The following is a 21,620-nucleotide window of genomic DNA, read 5'->3' as shown; positions in this document are numbered from 1 at the left end:
ACAATTTAAAGCGTTAGTAGAACAGAATTTGGCACTATATCCCTCAGGAGGACTTGTGAAATAGAAATCATATGTTTTTCTATACATGTGCATCACATCTACCGATTTCCCTCCCTTTCGAATAATTCCTTCATGGTACCTAGTGAGTCCATTCAAACTTCTTACATGTATCCATTTCAGTCTATAAAGAACCACTGTGTGCTTAAGAACCTCCTGTCTCTCAAAGCTGTGGGATTCGGTTGGGGGTGTAAGGGAAGCATAATTAACAACATATGAATAGCCAGATTATATTCATCCAGTATTTGAGAAGGAGGGTGGGGGGGGGGGGGAGACAGTGACTTTAAACAAACATTGTACATACTTTTAAAACTTTTCGAGACGTTTTCTCGCTCATTCGTCCACCAAAAACCGATGAAAGGAAAGAAGTTTATCGTGTACTACTTTTTTGTTATTTATGCAGTAAAACTACGTCGCCTGGCATGAGCTTTTAATTTATTGTTTCTTGACCAACAACTCTATTGGCAACGAATTTTGCAGACAGTATTAACATGTACCACTAAATATAACTGCAAAATATGTACAACACATAGTTCAGGAGATATGAAGTCATAAACACTGAGAAGAGTAAAAAATTGCCGCATCATGCTGACAAATTGATTTGTTACTGCTTTAGTATTGACTCGATTCGCAACACGTTTCACATACAGCGTCCACAAGTACCACAGGACGTATCTGGAAAATGATGTCGTTGTCCGACAGACTGTTCTGAAGATGTCACGCCATAAACATTGAGCTGCATTCAAATGAAATTGCAGGGTAAAGTTCGCTAGCGATATGAGTGAAATATATGCTTAAATATGTAAGTGCTTCGCAGAGGGTTCATCGAACCATAATTATACTATCTCCCTACCATTCCACTCCCGAAGAGCGCGCGGGAAAAACGAACACCTAAACCTTTCTGTTCGAGCTCTGATTTCTCTTATTTTATTTTGATGATCATTCCTACCTATGTAGGTTGGGCTCAACAAAATATTTTCGCATACGGAAGAGAAAGTTGGTGACTGAAATTTCGTAAATAGATCTCACCGCGACGAAAAAGGTCTTTGCTTTATCATATCTGCCACACTCTCTTCCCTATTACGTGATAATACAAAACGAGCTGCCCTTTTTTGCACCCTTTCGATGTCCTCCGTCAATCCCACCTGGTAAGGATCCCACGCTGCACAGCAATATTCTAACAGAGGACGAACGAGTGTAGTGTAAGCTGTCTCTTTACTGGACTTATTGCATCTTCTAAGTGCCCTGCCAATGAAACGCAACCTTTGGCTCGCCTTCCCCAAAATATTATCTATGTGGTCTTTCCAACTGAAGTTGAGCGTAATTTTTACACCCAGGTACTTAGTTGAATTGACAGCCTTGAGAATTGTACTATTTATCGAGTAATTGAATTCCAACGGATTTCTTTTGGAAATCATGTGGATCACCTCACACTTTTCGTTATTTAGCGTCAACTGCCACCTGCCACACCATACAGCAGTCCTTTCTAAATCGCTTTGCAACTGATGCTTGTCTTCGGATGACCTTACTAGACGGTAAATTACAGCATCATCTGCGAACAACCTAAGAGAACTGCTCAGATTGTCACCCAGGTCATGTATATAGATCAGGAACAGCAGAGGTCCCAGGACGCTTCCCTGGGGAACACCTGATATAACTTCAGTTTTACTCGATGATTTGCGTCTATTACTACGAGCTGCGACCTTCCTGACAGGAAATCACGAATCCAGTCGCACAACTGAGACAATACCCCATAGGCCCACAGCTTGATTAGAAGTCGCTTGTGAGGAACGGTGTCAAAAGCTTTCCGAAAATCTAGAAATACGGAATCAACTTGAGATCCCCTGTCGATAGCGGCCATTACTTCGTGCGAATAAAGAGCTAGCTGCGTTGCACAAGAACGATGTTTTCTGAAACCATGCTGATTACATATCAATCGTTCCCTTCGAGGTGATTCATAACGTTTGAATGCAGTATATGTCCAAAACCCTACTGCAAACCGACCTCAATGATCACTATCACTATCAGAATGGAGTATACGCAACTACAGCTTTACGATTCTACCACCATAAGAAGGCTTTCGAACTGTAAACGTCCCATGAGAAACGTCGCTGCGAAGAAAATGATCAAAATGTGAAGACGATCGTCCCCGTAACGGGCGACCAAACACAATGACGTGTTATGCAGGCTGGGGCATCCCTTATTGATACACATATGACCGACCTCTTGCTCACGCCGTTTGATGGAGATCGCGTGCTGAGCCGCAACTTCTGTCGTGCTGGGTCTCCCTGTTCCCCAAACCTCAATCCGTGTGATTATGGATTGTGGGGTTGCCTGAAGCCGCAAGTCTACAGCGATCGTCCAGCCTTGTTAGGGATGCTAGAAGACAACATCCGACGGCAGTTTCTCACCGTACTTGATGATATATTGTACAGTACTGCTCACAACATTGTTGCTCGACTACAGGTATTGTTTATGAGTGACAGCCGACTTACTGAACTTCTTTTGCATCATATGAAGCGCCATCTGTTGGTCATGCTGCGCGCTTTTTTGGTTTCAATAAAACCTCATGTCCTTTCAAGCATATGTTTCAAATACTACATACCTACATGTGTTATTCCACGAAATATTGAATTTTCAAGTGTTAATGGATTTTTTTGGTCAGCTGTATGTATTAAATCTGTTAAATATGTGTCATGTAGGTATGAAGGCAAAGCTGCGGGTAAAAAGTTGCTGCTAAGCCCCTGAATTGAATCAGCCAAACTTAGTATTTGTACAGGAATAATCTGGGGATGAAATTCAGAAATACTTGATTGGAGTGGTGATGATAACGCTCAAAGAAAAGGGAGTGGAAGAGGTGGCTAGCAAGAGAGGTGGAAGCTGGACGATGATCACAGATATGGGGGAGGAAGAGATGGTCAGTGAGAAGGTGAGGAAAAATGGACAGAGGAAGGGAACATGGGAAGATGGACAGAGAGAGGGTAATGGGGTGTTGGACAGAGAAAGGAAGAAGCAGGAGTTGGATGGAGACTGTGGGAGAAGTAGCAGGCCTGATAGAGAGCGAGATGGACAGCAAATGGAAACAGGAAGAGATGGGAAAAGAAATGGAGGAGATAATGGACAGAGAGAGGGACAGGAGGATGTTGACTTAGATTGGTTGAGGAGAAGACAGAGGGGTAGGAGGAGCTAGAGAACAGAGGAAGAGAGACAGAGAGGATAGCAGCGTATCGATAGAGAGGGAGAAGCAAATGGTCAGACAGATGGGGCAGCAGCAGCTGAACAGAGGATTGGGGGGAGGGGGGGTAGAGAGGCAGAGAGAGAGAGAGAGAGAGAGAGAGGGAGCCGGGAGTAGCAGTTGGATAAAGGGAGGGGCAATGGGATACGGGCACGGTGAGGTTGAAGGGAGAGATCGACAGTGACAGGGAGAAGGAGATGGACTAATAGAATGTAATAAATACGTAGCTGTGCGATTCCAGATGTTCAGCTAGTATTTTTATAAGAACATTCGTAATGAAAAATCACGTTCTATATTGGGAACTTAAACATCTCTCATATAGTGATACTGAGGTGCCTCCATGTGAAATGGTGAAGGCTGACATAAATAAATAATTATATAATTATAAGTAGAACTGTGTGAGAAGGCTTAGCGAAACATGTATAGAAGGACTCAAAAGGAATTTGTAAAATATATCCTGCAAAATACATTACGCTGACACAGTGGCAGGCTGCTTAGGCAACTGTTTCCCTGAAACGTTAACCTCATCAGTATATGAAATTGTCCCTAATCCTGAAAAAAATACGTATTGGACTGTAGAACGGTAAACATTGAAATGTCTGTAATTTTAGGACGATATTGAAGCCCTCTAATAATAAGGTATGAAGTTTTGTATGTAGTAAAAAAGGAAGAATCAAAGAAGTAACGAAATTTCCTTAAAAGTACATGGCAAATGCTATAAATGTGATGTGAGTGACCTGTACTTTAACTTAAAGAACATTTTTGTTGCTTAACCGTTTCTTCTGCAATTCGAGGTACTTGCATTTTCGCAAGGATTAATATATTTGTCTGTACTACAAAATTTCTGGTATTGTTACACAATAATATTTATTAAATTGATATTATTGTCGAACAATATCGCTTAAGTTTAGTCATCTGTTTCACTTTGCTTAAACTTCTTTCTATATACCAGCTTACTCGTAATAGTGCTTACTCGTAATAGTGGACCTGTTGGATATTATTCAATGGTTTATAATACAATGCGGGAAGACAACCGTTTTCCATTTCCCAAAATTCTATACACTGCTGAAATAACGCTACCCCTCATCGTCTCCTGCAGTACGAAGTCAATAGATCTTTTTTCTTTAGGTATCATCAATTGCTGCTCTCAGTTGGCGAAGGGATTTAAATTATTGTGATGTACACTTTTACAGAGTAAAATAGGTCTTATTTGCAACTTAGAGCTGAGAATCTGGTAATTATCATTCCAACTTTATCAGTCTGATGAATGTCTAGAAATAATAGAAATTTCACAATAGTGTACAACCTTCTTTGCATTGGTTAAAAGAATATGATCCAAATAGAAATCATTTCTTATCGCTAAGTGACAGATATAACAACATCTTGAAATCCACTACTTTCTTCTTGATTTCACACAATCTGTTGTACGTTTGGAAGTACACATGATTCCACTAAATTTTCCCGAAAACTGTCTCGTAGTGGCCTACTCTCAGAAAGTTTTCTGTTTAAGTTTCTCTGATGATGTGCTGTGGTATTGTTGCAGGTGGAGCTCACGGTATACAGGTGGGGCAGTACTGGTGGATGGTATTTAGACTACAGCCTGCAATTCGACAAACCGTACGAGTATCTGAAGTCTAACTTCCCCACGGTCTTCGAAACTGTTTTCGAGGATATAGGATTCAAAGAGAAGCCAGTATCTCCGGCAAGTATTACAACAGTAGACTGAACTGAGAGTCTTTACACAAGCATGAGAAATATGAGGGAAGGAACATAATATTTGATAAAATGTTGCTCACAAGGCTAGTAGTGGTACTATCACATACAGAAAAGCTGCACATAATTTTATTTTTTGGTGTACCTTGTGGAATTGTACGATGACTGTAAGTAACTCCAGTATGCCACTTGAGTCAAAGATAATACAAATTATTAATCTGTTGGTGAGTAGAGGAGGAATACCAACAGAAAAAAAAACATTTTCACTGAGATTCTGTTTGTACCATCTGAAGTTCGTGTAACCTGTCTTGAATTCAATGTAACGAAATCTAATAATCCATATCTTGGAAGATTAAGCAGGTCTGTAGCATATAACTTCCAGTACAACTCATTATCAATTTAAACACTTACGAATTAAGTACATTCTCTTCCAGTTATTGATTTACCCGCACGTATTATTTCCTAGGGCACGGTCAGATCTTCTACAGCAAAAAATTGCATGTGCTGTATTTATGTAACTTCTGTGATATTCTGTTTGCTGACAATCGAGCTTTAGGTTTAAAGGAGAATTTTTATTAACTTTACGAATATTGAGTTTTTTGTCTAGACTCTATTATAATACTTGTATTGTCGGAGATAACCGTTTCTGTTTCTTGCATGTATAATGACGGATCATTCAGTGCAACAAGAATAAGAGTGTACTGAATATACGTTTCTGTGGTTCACCTGAACTGAATACTAACCATTCTCCAGATGCTGTATCGTTCAGAACATATCCTGGGTCTCTTAATGCATCAGTCCACATGCTTTTAAGTAGAGAAGATGGAAGACATTTACCAGAAAGATCTCTGAGAGCCATAATATTTGTGCTTCTCTAGGGGAATGCTATATCCTGCACAGTCAAATGGTTTTCATAAGGCGTGGTAAAAATCAGTTCCAAATTTGTTTTCTTTTCCCATTTTTATTTTACGTAACCTGATTCCTGTACTGAAAAACAGCTCGTTCCCTGAGAGAGCACATCTAAACATAAATTAAGAGTTACTTTCCTAGTTTGAAATAGATGCGTTATGGTTTTTGAGTACATAATCCTTTCTAGTCCTTTCGAGGCGCTTCTAAAATGGTCTGAAAATAACATTTGGGAATACAGCTTCCGATAGTGATATATGTAAAGGACAGGACTTAGTACTTTACTTGAGACATTATCAGCTTCCTGACGTGTTTTCATTGAATGCGTCAATTACATTTTCATTTCCTTCGGTACAGCCTTTGTATATGTAGCATCACTTCTTCCATTTACTCTGTTGCTTTATCCTGGAACTCTGATTGTTAAAAGAATTGGTTGCATGACTCCTTCTGTTATTTGGCTGCTGTCTTCATTAACAAAGTCTTTGCATTACTTAATTACTTTTCTATTTTTTCTTTTGACCCTCCCATCTAGATTTAATTTAATTATTTGAATTCTGAATTTAGTCATTATATAGAAGTTCCCCCCGTCCCCCATGAACAATGGACCTTGCCGTTGGTGGGGAGGCTTGCGTGCCTCAACGATACAGATAGCCGTACCGTAGTTGCAACCACAACGGAGGCCAGAGAAGCGTATGGTTCCTGAAGAGGAGCAGTAGCCTATTCAGTAGTTGCAGGGGCAAGTCTTGTAACACAAACCAAAACGGCCTTGCTCTGCTGGTACTGCGAACGGCTGAAAGCAAGGGGAAACTACAGCCTTAATTTTTCCCGAGGGCAAGCATCTTTACTGTATGGTTAAATGATGATGGCGTCCTCTTGGGTAAAATATTTCGGAGGTAAAATAGTCCGTCATTCGGATCTCCGGGCGGGTACTACTCAGGAGGACGTTGTTATCAGGAGAAAGAAAACTGGTGTTCTACGGGTCGGAGCGTGGAATGTCAGATCCCTTAATCAGGCAGGTAGGTTAGAAAATTTAAAAACGGAAATGAATAGGTTAAAGTTAGATATAGTGGGAATTTGTGAAGTTCGGTGGCAGGAGGAGCAAGTCTTTTGGTCAGGTGAATACAGGGTTATAAATACAAAATCAAATAGGGGTAATGCAGGAGTAGGTTTAATAATGAATAGGAAAATAGGAATGCGGATAAGCTACTACAAACAGCATAGTGAACGCATTATTGTGGCCAAGATAGATACGAAGCCGACTAACTCCGCAGATAACGAAGAGATTGATGAAATGTATGATGAGATAAAAGAAATTATTCAGATAGTGAAGGGAGACGAAAATTTAGTAGTAATGGGCGACTGGAATTCGATAGTAGGAAAAGGAAGAGAAGGAAACTTAGTAGGTGAATATGGAATGGGGGTAAGGAATGAAAGAGGAAGCCGCCTGGTGGAATTTTGCACAGAGCATAACTTAATCATAGCTACCACTTGGTTCAAGAATCATAAAAGAAGGTTGTATATATGGAAGAAGCCTGGTGATACTGACAGGTTTCAGTTGTTGTTGTTGTTGTGGCCTTCAGTCCTGACACTGGTTTGATGCAGCTCTCCGTGCTACTCTAGCCTGTACAAGCTTCTTCATCTCCCAGTACGTACTGCAGCGTACATCCTTCTGATAGAGTATATAATGGTAAGACAGAGATTTAGGAACCAGGTTTTAAATTGTAAGACATTACCAGGGGCAGATGTGGACTCTGACCACAATCTATTGGTTATGAACTGTAGATTAAAACTAAAGAAACTGCAAAAAGGTGGGAATGTAAGGAGATGGGACCTGGACAAATTGACAGAACCAGAGGTTGTAGAGAGTTTCAGGGAGAGTATAAGGGAAGGAATGACAAGAATGGGGGAAAGAAATACAGTAGAGGAAGAATGGGTAGCTTTAAGAGATGAAATAGTGAAGGTAGCAGAAGCTCAAGTAGGTAAAAAGACGAGGGCTAATAGAAATCCTTGGGAAACAGAAGAGATACTGAATTTAATTAATGAAAGGAGAAAATACCAAAATGCAGTAAATGAGGCAGGCAAAAACGAATACAAACGTCTCAAAAATGAGATCGTCAGGAAGTGCAAAATGGCTAAGCAGGGATGGCTAGAGGACAAATGTAAGGATGTAGAGGCGTATACTACCTGCAGGAAAATTAGGGAGACCTTTGGAGAAAAGAGAACCACTTGCATAAATATTGTACGCAGCTCGTGGTCGTGCGGTAGCGTTCTCGCTTCCCGCACCCGGGTTCCCGGGTTCGATTCCCGGCGGGGTCAGGGATTTTCTCTGCCTCGTAATGACAGGGTGTTGTGTGATGTCCTTAGGTTAGTCTAGGGGACTGATGACCATAGATCTCAAGTCCCATAGTGCTCAGAGCCATTTTTTTGCATAAATATCAAGAGCTCTCTTGGAAACCCAGTTCTAAGCAAATAGAGGGTCTATACAAGGGCGATGTTCTTAAGGACAATATTAGGGAAATGGGAGAGGATGAAAATGAAATGGAAGATATGATACTGCGTGAAGAGTTTGACAGAGCACTGAAAGACCTAAGTCGAAACAAGGTCCCAGGAGTAGACAACATTCCATTAGAATTACTGATAGCCGTGGGAGACAAAACTCTACCATCGGGTGAGCAAAATGTATGAGACAGGCGATATACCCTCAGACTTCAAGAAGAATATAATAATTCCAATCCTAAGGAAAGCAGGTGTTGACAGATGTGAAAACTACAGAATTATTAGTTTAATAAGTCACAGTTGCAAACTACTAACGCGAATTCTTTACAGACGAATGGAAAAACTGGTAGAAGCCGACGTCGGGGAAGATCAGTTTGGATTCCATAGAAATATGGGAACACATGAGGCAATACTGACCCTACGACTTATTTTAGAAGCTAGATTAAGAAATGGCAAACCTAAGTTTCTAGCATTTGCAAACTTAGAGAAAGCTTTTGACAATGTTGACTGGAATACTCTCTTTCAAATCTGAAGGTGGCAGGGGTAAAATACAGGGAGCGAAAGGCTATTTACAGTTTGTACAGAAACCAGATGGCAGTTGTAAGAGTCGGGGGGCATGAAAGAGAAGCAGTGGTTGGAAAGGGAGTGAGACAGGTTTGTAGCCTATCCTCGATGTTATTCAATCTGTATATTGAGCAAGCAAAAAAAGAAAAATTTGTAGTAGGAATTAAAATTCATGGAGAAGAAACAAAAACTTTGAGGTTCGCCGATAACATTGTAATTCTGTCAGAGACAGCAAAGGACTTGGAAGAGCAGTTGAACGGAATGGACAGTGTCTTGAAAGGAGCATATAAGATGAACATCAACAAAAGCAAAACGAGGATAATTGAATGTAGTCGAATTAAATCGGGTGATGCTGAGGGTATTAGATTAGGAAATGAGACACTTAAAGTAGTAAATGAGTTTTGCTATTTGGGGAGCAAAATAACTGATGGTGGTCGAAGTAGTGACGGTATAAAATGTAGACTGGCAATGGCAAGGAGGGCGTTTCTGAAGAGGAGAAATTTGTTAACATCGAGTATAGATATAGGTGTCAGGAAGTCTTTTCTGAAGGTATTTGTATGGAGTGTAGTCATGTATGGAAGCGAAACGTGGACGATAACTAGTTTAGACAAGAAGAGAATAGAAGCTTCCGAAATGTGGTGCTACAGAAGGACGCTGAAGATCAGATGGGTAGATCACATAACCAATGAGGAGGTATTGAATAGCGTTGGGGGGAAGAGGAGTTTGTGGCACAACTTGACTAGAAGAAGGGATCGGTTGGTTGGAAATATTCTGAGGTATGAAGGAATCACCAATGTAGTATTGGAGGGCAGCACGGAGGGTAAAAATCGTAGAGGGAGACCAAGAGATGAATACACTAAACAGATTGAGACGGATGTAGGTTGCAGTAGGTACTGGGAGATGAAGAAGCTTGCACAAGATAGAGTAGCATGGAGAGCTGCATCAAACCAGTCTCTGAACTGAAGACCACAACAACAACAACATAGAAGTTTGTTGAATTTTTAATCGTTATTGTTGTATGTAGATTTTCTTATACACTACTCGGTCATACACCTGCGAACTTATTGGAAATCTGTTCATAACTGTTTTTTCACTTTGCTGCGGATGAACTTTCAGGTATGTAGGGACTAATTATGTTTAGTGCCCGCTCCTTGTGACGGCGATTGTTCTTTACTACGAATTTGTCGCCACTTGTGGTACTAGGATGATAAAGTACATGGCTCGAAACCTCTTTCAGTATCACTTTCACTTGTTAAGTACTTATTGCCATCATTGTACTCCTCATGTTAGGTTGTCCGCAGAGTCGAGCGTATACAACGTCACATATTCCACTGGCTCAACTTGCAGAACCCAAATATTTCACCTGCCGCTTGTTTCTCGCTTTGCGAAATAGCTTGGATTCCTGTCTGTCGAAATGTCAACATCGGCAACTGTTATTTTTGACATAATACATTGTTTGATTTATTTATCGTTGCCCTTGCTGTGTCTCGTGTTAACACCACTAGCACTGCAGCACTGTTGTGAGTTACTCACCGACTAAGCAGTTCAAGTACGCTCCGCAGCCTCACGGTGTGCTCACTATCCTGCACCTCCAGTCCTGCCGCGTCGTCACTAGCAGCCAGTATTGTAGCATGGTGGGGCGCTGAATGCCGTAAACACCATTGGCATTTTGTGACCTCGCTCTCAAGGGGCTCCCTGGCATTTGAGAAGTGTTAAGTATCAAACGTATGTTGAAGAACGGAAATTTTCTTCATAAGTGTGATAAGTGACTAACGGAATTTGAGTATGAATATTTTCGATTCAATAATCGAGATAGAAGCTAAGGAGTTTACTTTTGAGTTTTTCAGGAATGCTGCAAGAGCGTATTACTGTTTACCATTATTTAAATGAAATGAAATGAAATGGCTCTGAGCACTATGGGACTCAACTGCTGAGGTCATTAGTCCCCTAGAACTTAGAACTAGTTAAACCTAACTAACCCAAGGACATCACAAACATCCATGCCCGAGGCAGGATTCGAACCTGCGACCGTAGCGGTCTTGCGGTTCCAGACTGCAGCGCCTTTAACCGCACGGCCACTTCGGCCGGCATTTAAATTGTAGTATAGATATTTAGGTAGTAGATTTGCCGTATGGATTACTTTTATAGGAAGATGGGGTTGTCCTTGCTTAAAGTTATTTCTTAAAGTCATGTTATGTAAATATTACGGTGAGTATTAAGTTGATATTTAAAGCATTACTTTTTGACATAGAATTTCATTTGAATTTTGCTAGTTGTCATTTCTTACCAGTTAGAAATCCCACCCTTGATTCGATTTATTATACAGGGTGATTCAAAAAGAATACCACAACTTTAGGAATTTAAAACTCTGCAACGACAAAAGGCAGAGCTAAGCACTATCCGTCGGCGAATTAAGGGAGCTATAAAGTTTCATTTAGTTGTACATTTGTTCGCTTGAGACGCTGTTGACTAGGCGTCAGCGTAAGTTGACGCTAAGTTGGCGACCGCTCAACAGAAAGCTTTTTGTGTTATTGAGTGAATCGACGACAGTTGTTCAGCGTGCATTTCGAACGAAGTATGGTGTTAAACCTCCTGATAGGTGGTGTATTAAACGTTGGTATAAACAGTTTACAGAGAATGGGTGTTTGTGCAAAGGGAAAAGTTCTGGATGGCCGAGAACGAGTGATGAAAATGTAGCACGCATCCAGCAAGCATTTGTTCGCAGCCCAGGAAAATCGACTCGCAGAGCTAACAGAGAGCTGCAAATTCCACAATTTCAGCAGGATGGAGCGCCACCACATTGGCACTTATCTGTCCGTAACTACCTGAACGTCAACTACCCGAGGCGATGGATCGGCCGCCAGGCAGCCCGTGACAGAGCACTTCATCACTGGCCTCCAAGAAGCCCTGATCTTACCCCCTGCGATTTTTTCTTATGGGGGTATGTTAAGGATATGGTGTTTCGGCCACCTCTCCCAGCCACCATTGATGATTTGAAACGAGAAATAACAGCAGCTATCCAAACTACTACGCCTGATATGCTACAGAGTGTGTGGAACGAGTTGGAGTATCGGGTTGATATTGCTCGTGTGTCTGGAGGGGGCCATATTGAACATCTCTGAACTTGTTTTTGAGTGAAAAAAAACCTTTTTAAATACTCTTTGTAATGATGTATAACAGAAGGTTATATTATGTTTCTTTCATTAAATACACATTTTTAAAGTTGTGGTAACCTTTTTGAATCACCCTGTATACATAGGCACATTTCACTTTGTGTTACGGAATTTTCACTCTTAGCTTTTTTTACGTTACTTTGCTGCAGTATGCTGTGCGCGGCTTTCGAGAAATTTGCAGAGACGTTTGTCAAGATATGAAGTAAATGAAAATACATTTTCGGGGCAGGAATTTCTTTGTAAGGCCAGTTACGCATTTATTTCAGATGTCAGTTTACGTTAAGGGTAGCACTGCATTTATATAGAAACAGGTAGCTTCGGAGTGTAGACAGTGGTGAGAAAATGATATTAAGCCTTTTTATAATTCAGTATGGTCAAAATTTTGCTCAGCGCACGAATTTAGGTTGGAAATTAGTTTGTTTTGTAATTTTTTAGAAGCTTTGGTTGGCAGTTTTAGGAAGATTCACTGAGATAGAGAGAAGCAGACAAGCGGTTAAATTAGAAAACGTAAAATTTTCCCAATGTCCTTTCCAGCCAGCGTCAAGCCGAGTGAAGCCAGGCAAACGCCCCGTACCGAAATCAAATCGACAGGCACGCAGAACGCAGAGATCAGAAGATACTGCCTCACCTCGCATGAGCGAGATGCTTGAATCGTCTGTCAGAAAGTTGACCTCCGTGAGGAGAAGACATCTCGTCATTCTAATAGTAAAACTTTCATAAGAACAGCTATCAGCCTGCTGATATGGCGGAAAGGAAAGGCAGCAAGCTGAAGTTCTGAAAGCGATTCTTGCGAGGTATAAGGGTTGTAAAGAGCCCTTAAAATTAGGCCACATACGGTCATCACCAGCCGAATATAACGTCATTACCTCGATAAGCAGTAATAAATACTCAGGCTTCGGAGCCTCGGTCGCCTTCTCTACACTGCAATACACCAACTATGAGGCAGAACCTGTGATGTATTGCTACCGTTGCGCAAGATTACTTCCAGCTTCGAGACAGCTACCTGCCTGGTGTGCTGTACTCGATCGCTGTGAGCTGACGACCTCACAACTACAGTTGGAGATTTCTACCTCTGGCCTGCTGAACTGATGGTGTCTGGCACACTGTCCACATCTCTCAGTCTCCAGGAGACGCACTAACAGCTTCTGCCACTGACTAGTATCTGTAATAGCCGTCGACATCCCGGTCGACATCCCAGTTCTAAGCAAAGAAGGGAAGGCAGAAAGGTGGAAGGAGTATATAGAGGGTCTATACAAGGGCGATGTACTTGAGGACAATATTATGGAAATGGAAGAGGATGTAGATGAAGATGAAATGGGAGATACGATACTGCGTGAAGAGTTTGACAGAGCACTGAAAGACCTGAGTCGAAACAAGGCCCCGGGAGTACACAACATTCCATTAGAACTACTGACCTACTGACGGCCTTGGGAGAGCCAGTCCTGACAAAACTCTACCATCTGGTGAGCAAGATGTATGAGACAGGTGAAACACCCTCAGACTTCAAGAAGAATATAATAATTCCAATCCCAAAGAAAGCAGGTGTTGACAGATGTGAAAATTACCGAACTATCAGTTTAATAAGTCACAGCTGCAAAATACAAATGCGAATTCTTTACAGACGAATGGAAAAACTGGTAGAAGCGGACCTCGGGGAAGATCAGTTTGGATTCCGTAGAGATGTTGGAACACGTGAGGCAATACTAACCTTACGACTTATCTTAGCAGAAAGATTAAGAAAAGACAAACCTACGTTTCTAGCATTTGTAGACTTAGAGAAAGCTTTTGACAATGTTGACTGGAATACTCTCTTTCACATTCTGAAGGCGGCCGGGGTAAAATACAGGGAGCGAAAGGCTATTTACAATTTGTACAGAAACCAGATGGCAGTTATAAGAGTCGAGGGGCATGAAAGGGAAGCAGTGGTTGGGAAAGGAGTGAGACAGGGTTGTAGCCTCTCCCCGATGTTATTCAATCTGTATATTGAGCAAGCACTAAAAGAAACAAAAGAAAAATTCGGAGTAGGTATTAAAATTCATGGAGAAGAAGTAAAAACTTTGAGGTTCGCCGATGACGTTGTAATTCTGTCAGAGACAGCAAAGGACTTGGAAGAGCAGTTGAACGGAATGGACAGTGTCTTGAAAGGAGGATATAAGATGAACATCAACAAAAGCAAAACGAGGATAATTGAATGTAGTCGAATTAAGTCGGGTGATGCTGAGGGAATCAGATTAGGAAATGAGACACTTAAAGTAGTAAAGGAGTTTTGCTATTTAGGGAGTAAAATAACTGATGATGGTCGAAGTAGAGAGGATATAAAATGTAGACTGGCAATGGCAAGGAAATCGTTTCTGAAGAAGAGAAATTTGTTAACATCGAGTATAGATTTAAGTGTCAGGAAGTCGTTTCTGAAAGTTTTGTTGTGGAGTGTAGCCATGTATGGAAGTGAAACATGGACGATAACTAGTATGGACAAGAAGAGAACAGAAGCTTTCGAAATGTGGTGCAACAGAAGAATGCTGAAGATAAGGTGGGTAGATCACGTAACTAATGAGGAGGTATTGAATAGGATTGGGGAGAAGAGAAGTTTGTCGCACAACTTGACTATAAGAAGGGATCGGTTGGTAGGACATGTTTTGAGGCATCAAGGGATCACAAATTTAGCATTGGAGGGCAGCGTGGAGGGTAAAAATCGTAGAGGGAGACCAGGAGATGAATACACTAAGCAGATTCAGAAGGATGTAGGTTGCAGTAGGTACTGGGAGATGAAGAAGCTTGCACAGGATAGAGTAGCATGGAGAGCTGCATGAAACCAGTCTCAGGACTGAAGACCACAACAACAACAAATCCCGGGCCCTCCATTCTAGGCAGCCTGTCCCGTTGCTCGTGTCCAGTCAGTGCAGAGCTGCTGGAAGATTACCCGAGCACACGTCTTCGACGTCTACCAGAGTTTTGGTAAAACCACACCCCCTGTCCTAAAAGTGTTTGGAACAGGACGTTGTGTTCCGTTAGTTCCATTTTGATCAAGATAGATAATTCCAGTAATCCACTAAATTATAGGCCCTTGTTATTAACGTCGACATACAGCAGGATTTTGGAACGTATATTTTGTTCGGACATTATACATTACCTCTAATATAACGGTATTTCGAGATTTCTATAAGGTTTTTGGCACTGTACCTCACAAGCGGCTTGTAATCAAATTGTGTACTTGTGCAATGTCGTCCCAGTTATGCGCCTGGATTCGTGATTTCGTGGCAGAGAGGTCACAATTCGTAATAACCGGCAGAATGTCGTCGAGTAAAACAGAAGAGATTTCTGGTGTTCCCCGAGGTAGTGATACATGTCCTCTGCTGTTCCTTATTTAGGAGACAATCTGAGCAGTGCTTTTAGGTTGTTTGCAGATGATGCTGCCGTTTATAGTCTAGTAAAGTCTTCAGAAGATCAAAATAAATTGCAAAACTTTTTTAAAAAGGTATCTGTATGTTGCGAAAATTGGTAATTGTCGCTAAATAATGAAATGTGCGAAGTCATCAACATGAGTGTTATAAGACAGCCTTTAAAAATCCGTTACAAGATAGTTCAATCAAATCTAAAGGGCGTAAATTCAGCTAAATAACTAGGAATTAAAAGTACGAGCAGCTTAAATCGAAAAATAAACACATAGAAAATGTTAATGAGAATGCGAACCAAAGAGTTTTATTGGCAGAACACTTAGAAGATGCGAAATATCTACTAAAGAGTCTGCCTACACTGCATCGTAACTACCATCTGCGTCACGTCTGCTGTGCAGCGAGCTACGTTAATTTAAGTATTAACTGCATTTTTCTTACTTGTCACTTCTTCTTCCGTGTGTTTTTGATTTTAGGAAGCTTTAATTGTCGAGTGCTAGTAATAGTGTTCCATAGATTTCGTGTTTGTATTGAACAGAGTTCCTTTAGTCAGCCATACTGCCAGTAGTGCCAGTGTCGTCGTAACTGCCGTCTGCGTCACGTCTGCTGTACAGCGAGCTGCGTTAATTTAAGTATTGACTGTATTCTTCTTACTTGTCACTTCTTCTTCCGTGTGTTTTTGCTTTTAGGAAGCTTTAAATGTCGAGTGCTAGTAATGGTGTTCCATAGATTTCGTGTTTGTATTGAATACAGTCAGAGAGAGTCCCTTTAGTCAGCCATAATGCCAGTAGTGCTAGTGTTTGTTTTTAATACAGTCCAGAGACAGGTAGTGCTATTTTCATTGTTTTCTACAAGAAGTGTCTAGCAACCACAGTTTAGTCAACTATCAGCCGCCTTTAGTGAATTAGCAGTCTAGTTAAAAGTTGATTAACTCTCTACAGTAAATTGATATCTTAGGATGGATAGGATGTGTGACTGCTGTGTACGGGCGCAGGAGAAGCTGTCCACTGTTCGCGAACAGCTGAACGTGTTGATGGCCGCGGTCAGTCGTCTTCAGGCTGCTGCCTCTGAGTGTAGCGGCAGTGGGGAGTCTGGTGCGCCGCATGGTACACCCCAGGTGTTACATGCTTCACCCACTGTCCCTGCTGGCGAGTCATCTTCGCGAGTACTGCGCGCGGTTGGGTCACCTTCTCCCCAAGGGGAGTGGCAGGTTCAGCGGCGTTCGCGGCGCTCGAGGCGGAGGGTAAATGTGGAAGCTGGTCGTGCGGCATCGCCCGCTCTGCCTGTGAGTGGACATGTGGCCGCCTCTTGAGCAAGGCCCGAGCAAGCAGACGGGGGGAGGGGTTTATAAGTGATTCGGAGCTCCAACGTTAGGCAGGTGATGGAGCCCGTTAGAGAAATAGCGGAAAGGTCGGGGAAGAAGGCCAGTGTTCACTCTGTGTGCTTGCCGGGGGGTCTCATCCGAGATGTGGAGGAAGCCCTGCCGGCGGCGATAGAGAGCACTGGGTGCACCCGACTGCAGACTGTTGCTCATGTTAACACCAGTGACTTCTGCCGTCTGGGTTCAGAGGTCATCCTCAGTTCATACAGGCAGTTGGCGTAGTTGGTGAAGGCGGAAAGCCTCGCTCGCGGGGTGGAATCTGAGCTAACTATTTGTAGTATCGTTCCCAGAACCGATCGCAGTCCTCTGTTTTGGACCAGAGTGGAAGGCTTAAACCAGAGGCTCAGACGATTCTGCGGATATCTGGGGTGCAAATTTCTCGAACACCGCTATCAGGTGGAGAATTGTAGGCTTCCCCTGAATAGGTCCGGCGTGCAATACACGCAGGAAGCGGCTACAGGGGTAGCGGAGTACGTGTGGAGGGCACAGTGTGTATTTTAGGTTAGAGAATTCCTTCCCTAGGCCCGACAAGACGCCTCCTGAGACGCGGCAAGGTAGGAGTAGGCGAAATGCAACAGGGAATAACAATATTAATTGCTAATAGTAAACTGCAGGAGTGCCTGTAGAAAGGTCCCAGAACTGCTCTCATTAATAAACGGTGACAATGCTCACATAGTACTAGGGACAGAATGTTGGCTGAAACCAAATGTAAATATTAATGAAATTCTAAACTCAGATTGGAATGTATACCGCAGAGACAGACTGTACAGTGAAGGGGGAGGCGTGTCTATAGTAATAAGAAGTGCAATAGTATCGAAGGAAATTTACGGAGATCCGAAATGTGAAATAATTTGGGTGAAGATCACGGTTATCTAGGCGCTACGGTCGCAGGTTCGAATCCTGCCTCGGGCATGGATGTGTGTGATGTCCTTAGGTTAGTTAGGTTTAAGTAGTTCTAAGTTCTAGGGGACTGATGACCACAGATGTTAAGTCCCATAGTGCCCAGACCCATTTGAACCATTTTGAAGATCACGGTTAAATCAGGCTCAGACATGCTAATAGGATGTCTCTATAGACCCCCTGGCTCAGCAGCTATTGTGGCTGAGCAGCTGAAGGATAATTTGGAAAATATTTCGAGTAGATTTCCCCACCATGTCATAGTTCTGGGTGGAGATTTTAATTTGCCGGATATAGACTGGGAGACTCAAACATTCATAACGGGTGGCAGGGACAAAGAATTCAGTGAAATTTTCTTAAGTGCTTTATCTGAAAACTACCTTGAGCAGTTAAACAGAGAACGGACTCGTGGCGGTAACATATTAGACCTTCTGGTGACAAACAGACCCGAACTATTTGAAATAGTTAACGCAGAACAGGGAATCAGCGATCATAAAGCGGTTACTGCATCGATGATTTCAGCCGTAAATAGAAATATTAAAATAGGTAGGAAGATTTTCTGTTTAGCAAAAGTGACAAAATGCAAATGATCGTCGGTAAAGCAGATGCCAGACTGAGATTAATTGGAAGAATCCTAAGGGAATGCAATCCGAAAACAAAGGAAGTAGGTTACAGTACGCTTGCTCGCCCACTGCTTGAATACTGCTCAGCAGTGTGGGATCCGTATTAGATAGGGTTGATAGAAGAGATAGAGAAGATCCAACGGAGAGCAGCGCGCTTCGTTACAGGATCATTTAGTAATCGCGAAAGCGTTACGGAGATGATAGATAAACTCCAATGGAAGACTCTGCAGGAGAGACGCTCAGTAGCTCGGTACGGGCTTTTGCTGAAGTTCCGAGAACATACCTACACCGAGGAGTCAAGCAGTATATTGCTCCCTCCTACGTATATCTCGCGAAGAGACCATGAGGAAAAAATCAGAGAGATTAGAGCCCACACAGAAGCATACCGACAATCCTTCTTTTCACGAACAATACGAGACTGGAATAGAACCCATAGAGGTACTCAAGGTACCCTCCGTCACACACCGTCAGGTGGCTTTCGGAGTATGGATGTACATGCAGATGTAGATGTTTTTCCATCCTATTTTGGAATCTTTTACAGACAGGATGAATGGAGTACATCGAGATAGTTCAAAGAAGGACAAAAAGTTTTGTGTTATCGAGAAAAAGAGAAGAGAGTGTCACATTCATGGTACAGAATTTGGGGTGGACATCCTTAAAACAAAGGCGTTTCTCGTCGCAGCGGGATCTGCTCACGAAATTTCATCAACAACATCAGTCTCCGATTGCGAAAATATTTTCTTGTCGCCGAGCTGAATACCAAGAAACGATCGTCATAAAAAATAAGGGATATCAGAGCTCGCACGGAACGACGGAGGCGTTAATTTTTTCTGCGCGTTTTTCCAGAATGGAATAACAGAGAGTTATTGTGGTGGTTTAATGAATCCTCTGCCCGGCACTTGGTGTGATTTACGGAGAGTCCCAGCAGATGTAATAGATGTGGGTCTTCGAGCAGACCTCAACAGCTGTTGCAATTCTACGATGTCTGTTTTCATCGTCAGGTAATGAATTTGATGAAAAAGCTGCTATAAACCCATCGAGAAATAAGAACAAATCACATCCCGAGAACTAATGTCTTCCATCAGCTATCCTCGCCGGTATTTGGCTAAATGACGTTCTACATATGATTCATTTCTCAACTGTGCTACGAAAGAGAACCGTTTATGAATGTATACAAATTATGTTTTGCTATAGAAACATCAAAACAAACATGAAATTGTGAAAAAACACCATTTATAGCACGTGCAAGTTAACGAGAAAGTCACTGTTACTCATTGCTTTTTGTTGTGGATTGGCCAGAGCGCCAATCCACGATGAGAGGAAGCCGATGGGCACGCGTTTAAGCTCACGCAGGATGGCGTGAGGTCTGGAACAGGACAAGTAATGGAGACTAGCAAATAAAGTACGTAGCTTCTGGAATACTTAACTTTCATCTATAATTGGTGAACATCTGTCTGACGGTACATGCATCACAAGATAAATAGCAAATGATAATGGCGCCTTGCTAGGTCGTAGCAAATGACGTAGCTGAAGGCTATGCTAACTATCGTCTCGGCAGTTGAGAGCGTAATTTGTCAGTGAACCATCGCTAGCAAAGTCGGCTGTACAACTGGGACGAGTGCTAGGAAGTCTCTCTAGAACTGCCGTGTGCCGGCGCTCGGTCTGCAATCACTGATAGTGGCGACACGCGGGTCCGTCGTATACTACCGGACCGCGGCCGATTTAAAGGCTACCACCTAGCAAGTGTGGTGTCTGGCGGTGACACCACACTTTTATTTTATTTTATTATTATTATTCTTTTGGATACAGCCTTTTGAGTAGTTGTAGGGCAACAGCCTGGATGACTGACTGAGTTTAACGTCAACCAAAGTGGCTTTGCTCTGCTGGTACTGCGAACGGCTGAGGCCATGCACCTCCTCTGTACGGTTACATGATGATTGCGTCCTCTTGGATAAAATATTCCGAAGGCAAAATAGTCCCCTATTCGGAGCTCCGGGAGGGGACTACTCCGGAGGATGTCGTCATCAGGAGAAATAAAAGTGGTGTTCCACGGATCGGAGAGTTGACTGTCATATCCCTGAACGGGAAAGGTAGACTTGGAAATTTAAAAAGGGAAATGGATAGGTTGAAATAGTGCGAAATATTGATGAAGTTCGGTGGCAGGAGAAATAGGACATCAGGTCAGGTGAATCCAGTGTTATAAATTAAAATCAAATAGTGATAATGCAGGAATGGGCTCAATAATAAATATGGAAAGAGGAATGCGAGTAAACTACTATGAACAGCGTAGTGATCACATTATCGTTACCAAAATAGACACAAAGCCCGCGCCTTCCACAGTAGCACAAGTCTATGTGCCAATTAGCTCAGCAGATGATGAAGAGATTGAAGAGGAGATTAAAAGAAATTATTCAGATAGTTAAAGGAGATGAAAATATAATTCCGATGGGGAACTGAAATTCGATAGTAGGAAAAGGAAGAGAACGAAAAATATTAGGTGAATATGCACTTGGGGGAAACGGTGGTGCCGCGCGGAGAGGCCACTCGGTTAGAGGCGCCATGTCACGGATTACGCGTCCCCTCCCGCCAGAGGCTCGAGTCCTCCCTCGGACATGGGTGTGGGTGTAGTTCTTAGCATACGTTAGTTTAAGTAGTGTGCAAGTCTACGCATCGATTTCCTCAGCAGCTTGGTCCCTTAGGAATTCACACACATTTGAACATTTGGAAACAATGAAAGAGGAAGCCGCCTGGTAGAGTTTTGCATAGAGCATAATTTAATCATATCATATCCTCTTGGTTTAAGAATCATAAAAGAAGGCTACATCTGTACTCCATTCCTGGTTAGCTATTTTGCAATTCGTGTCGATATCATTCTTTAAACACTTGTGTACCCTTTCGCCTGCTTCATTTGCTACATTTCTATATTTTCTTCTTTTAGCAATTACCTTCAGTATCTCTCTTATTCCCCAAGGGAACTGGAGACACTGGAAGGTTTCAGATTGATAATGGTAAAACAGAGATTTAGAAACCAGATTTTAAACTGTAAAGACATTTCCAGGGCCAGATGTAGACTGTGACCGCAGTTTATCGTTTATGAACTGTAGACTGGAACTGAAGGAAATGTAAAAATGTAGGAAATAACGGAGACTGTGGTGAGTTGCTGAGAGTTTCAGAGGAAGCATT

The 21,620-nt window shown here is 42.2% G+C and overlaps 1 protein-coding gene across 1 annotated transcript in view; it reads left to right on the top strand.

Annotated features, from left to right (window-relative positions):
- Positions 1 to 21,620, top strand: part of LOC124623584 — a 94,987-nt gene that overhangs the window by 24,722 nt on the left and 48,645 nt on the right. The window contains exon 3 of the mRNA XM_047149047.1: positions 4,836 to 4,994. Within this exon, the coding sequence (XP_047005003.1) occupies positions 4,836 to 4,994 (159 nt within the window). The remainder of the gene's footprint in view (positions 1 to 4,835; positions 4,995 to 21,620) is intronic.

This window comes from Schistocerca americana, chromosome 1 (genome assembly GCF_021461395.2).
Source record: "Schistocerca americana isolate TAMUIC-IGC-003095 chromosome 1, iqSchAmer2.1, whole genome shotgun sequence".
NCBI lineage: Eukaryota > Metazoa > Arthropoda > Insecta > Orthoptera > Acrididae > Schistocerca > Schistocerca americana.
Note: the sequence above shows the minus strand (reverse complement) of the source record. Positions and strands in the feature narration are given on the sequence as shown.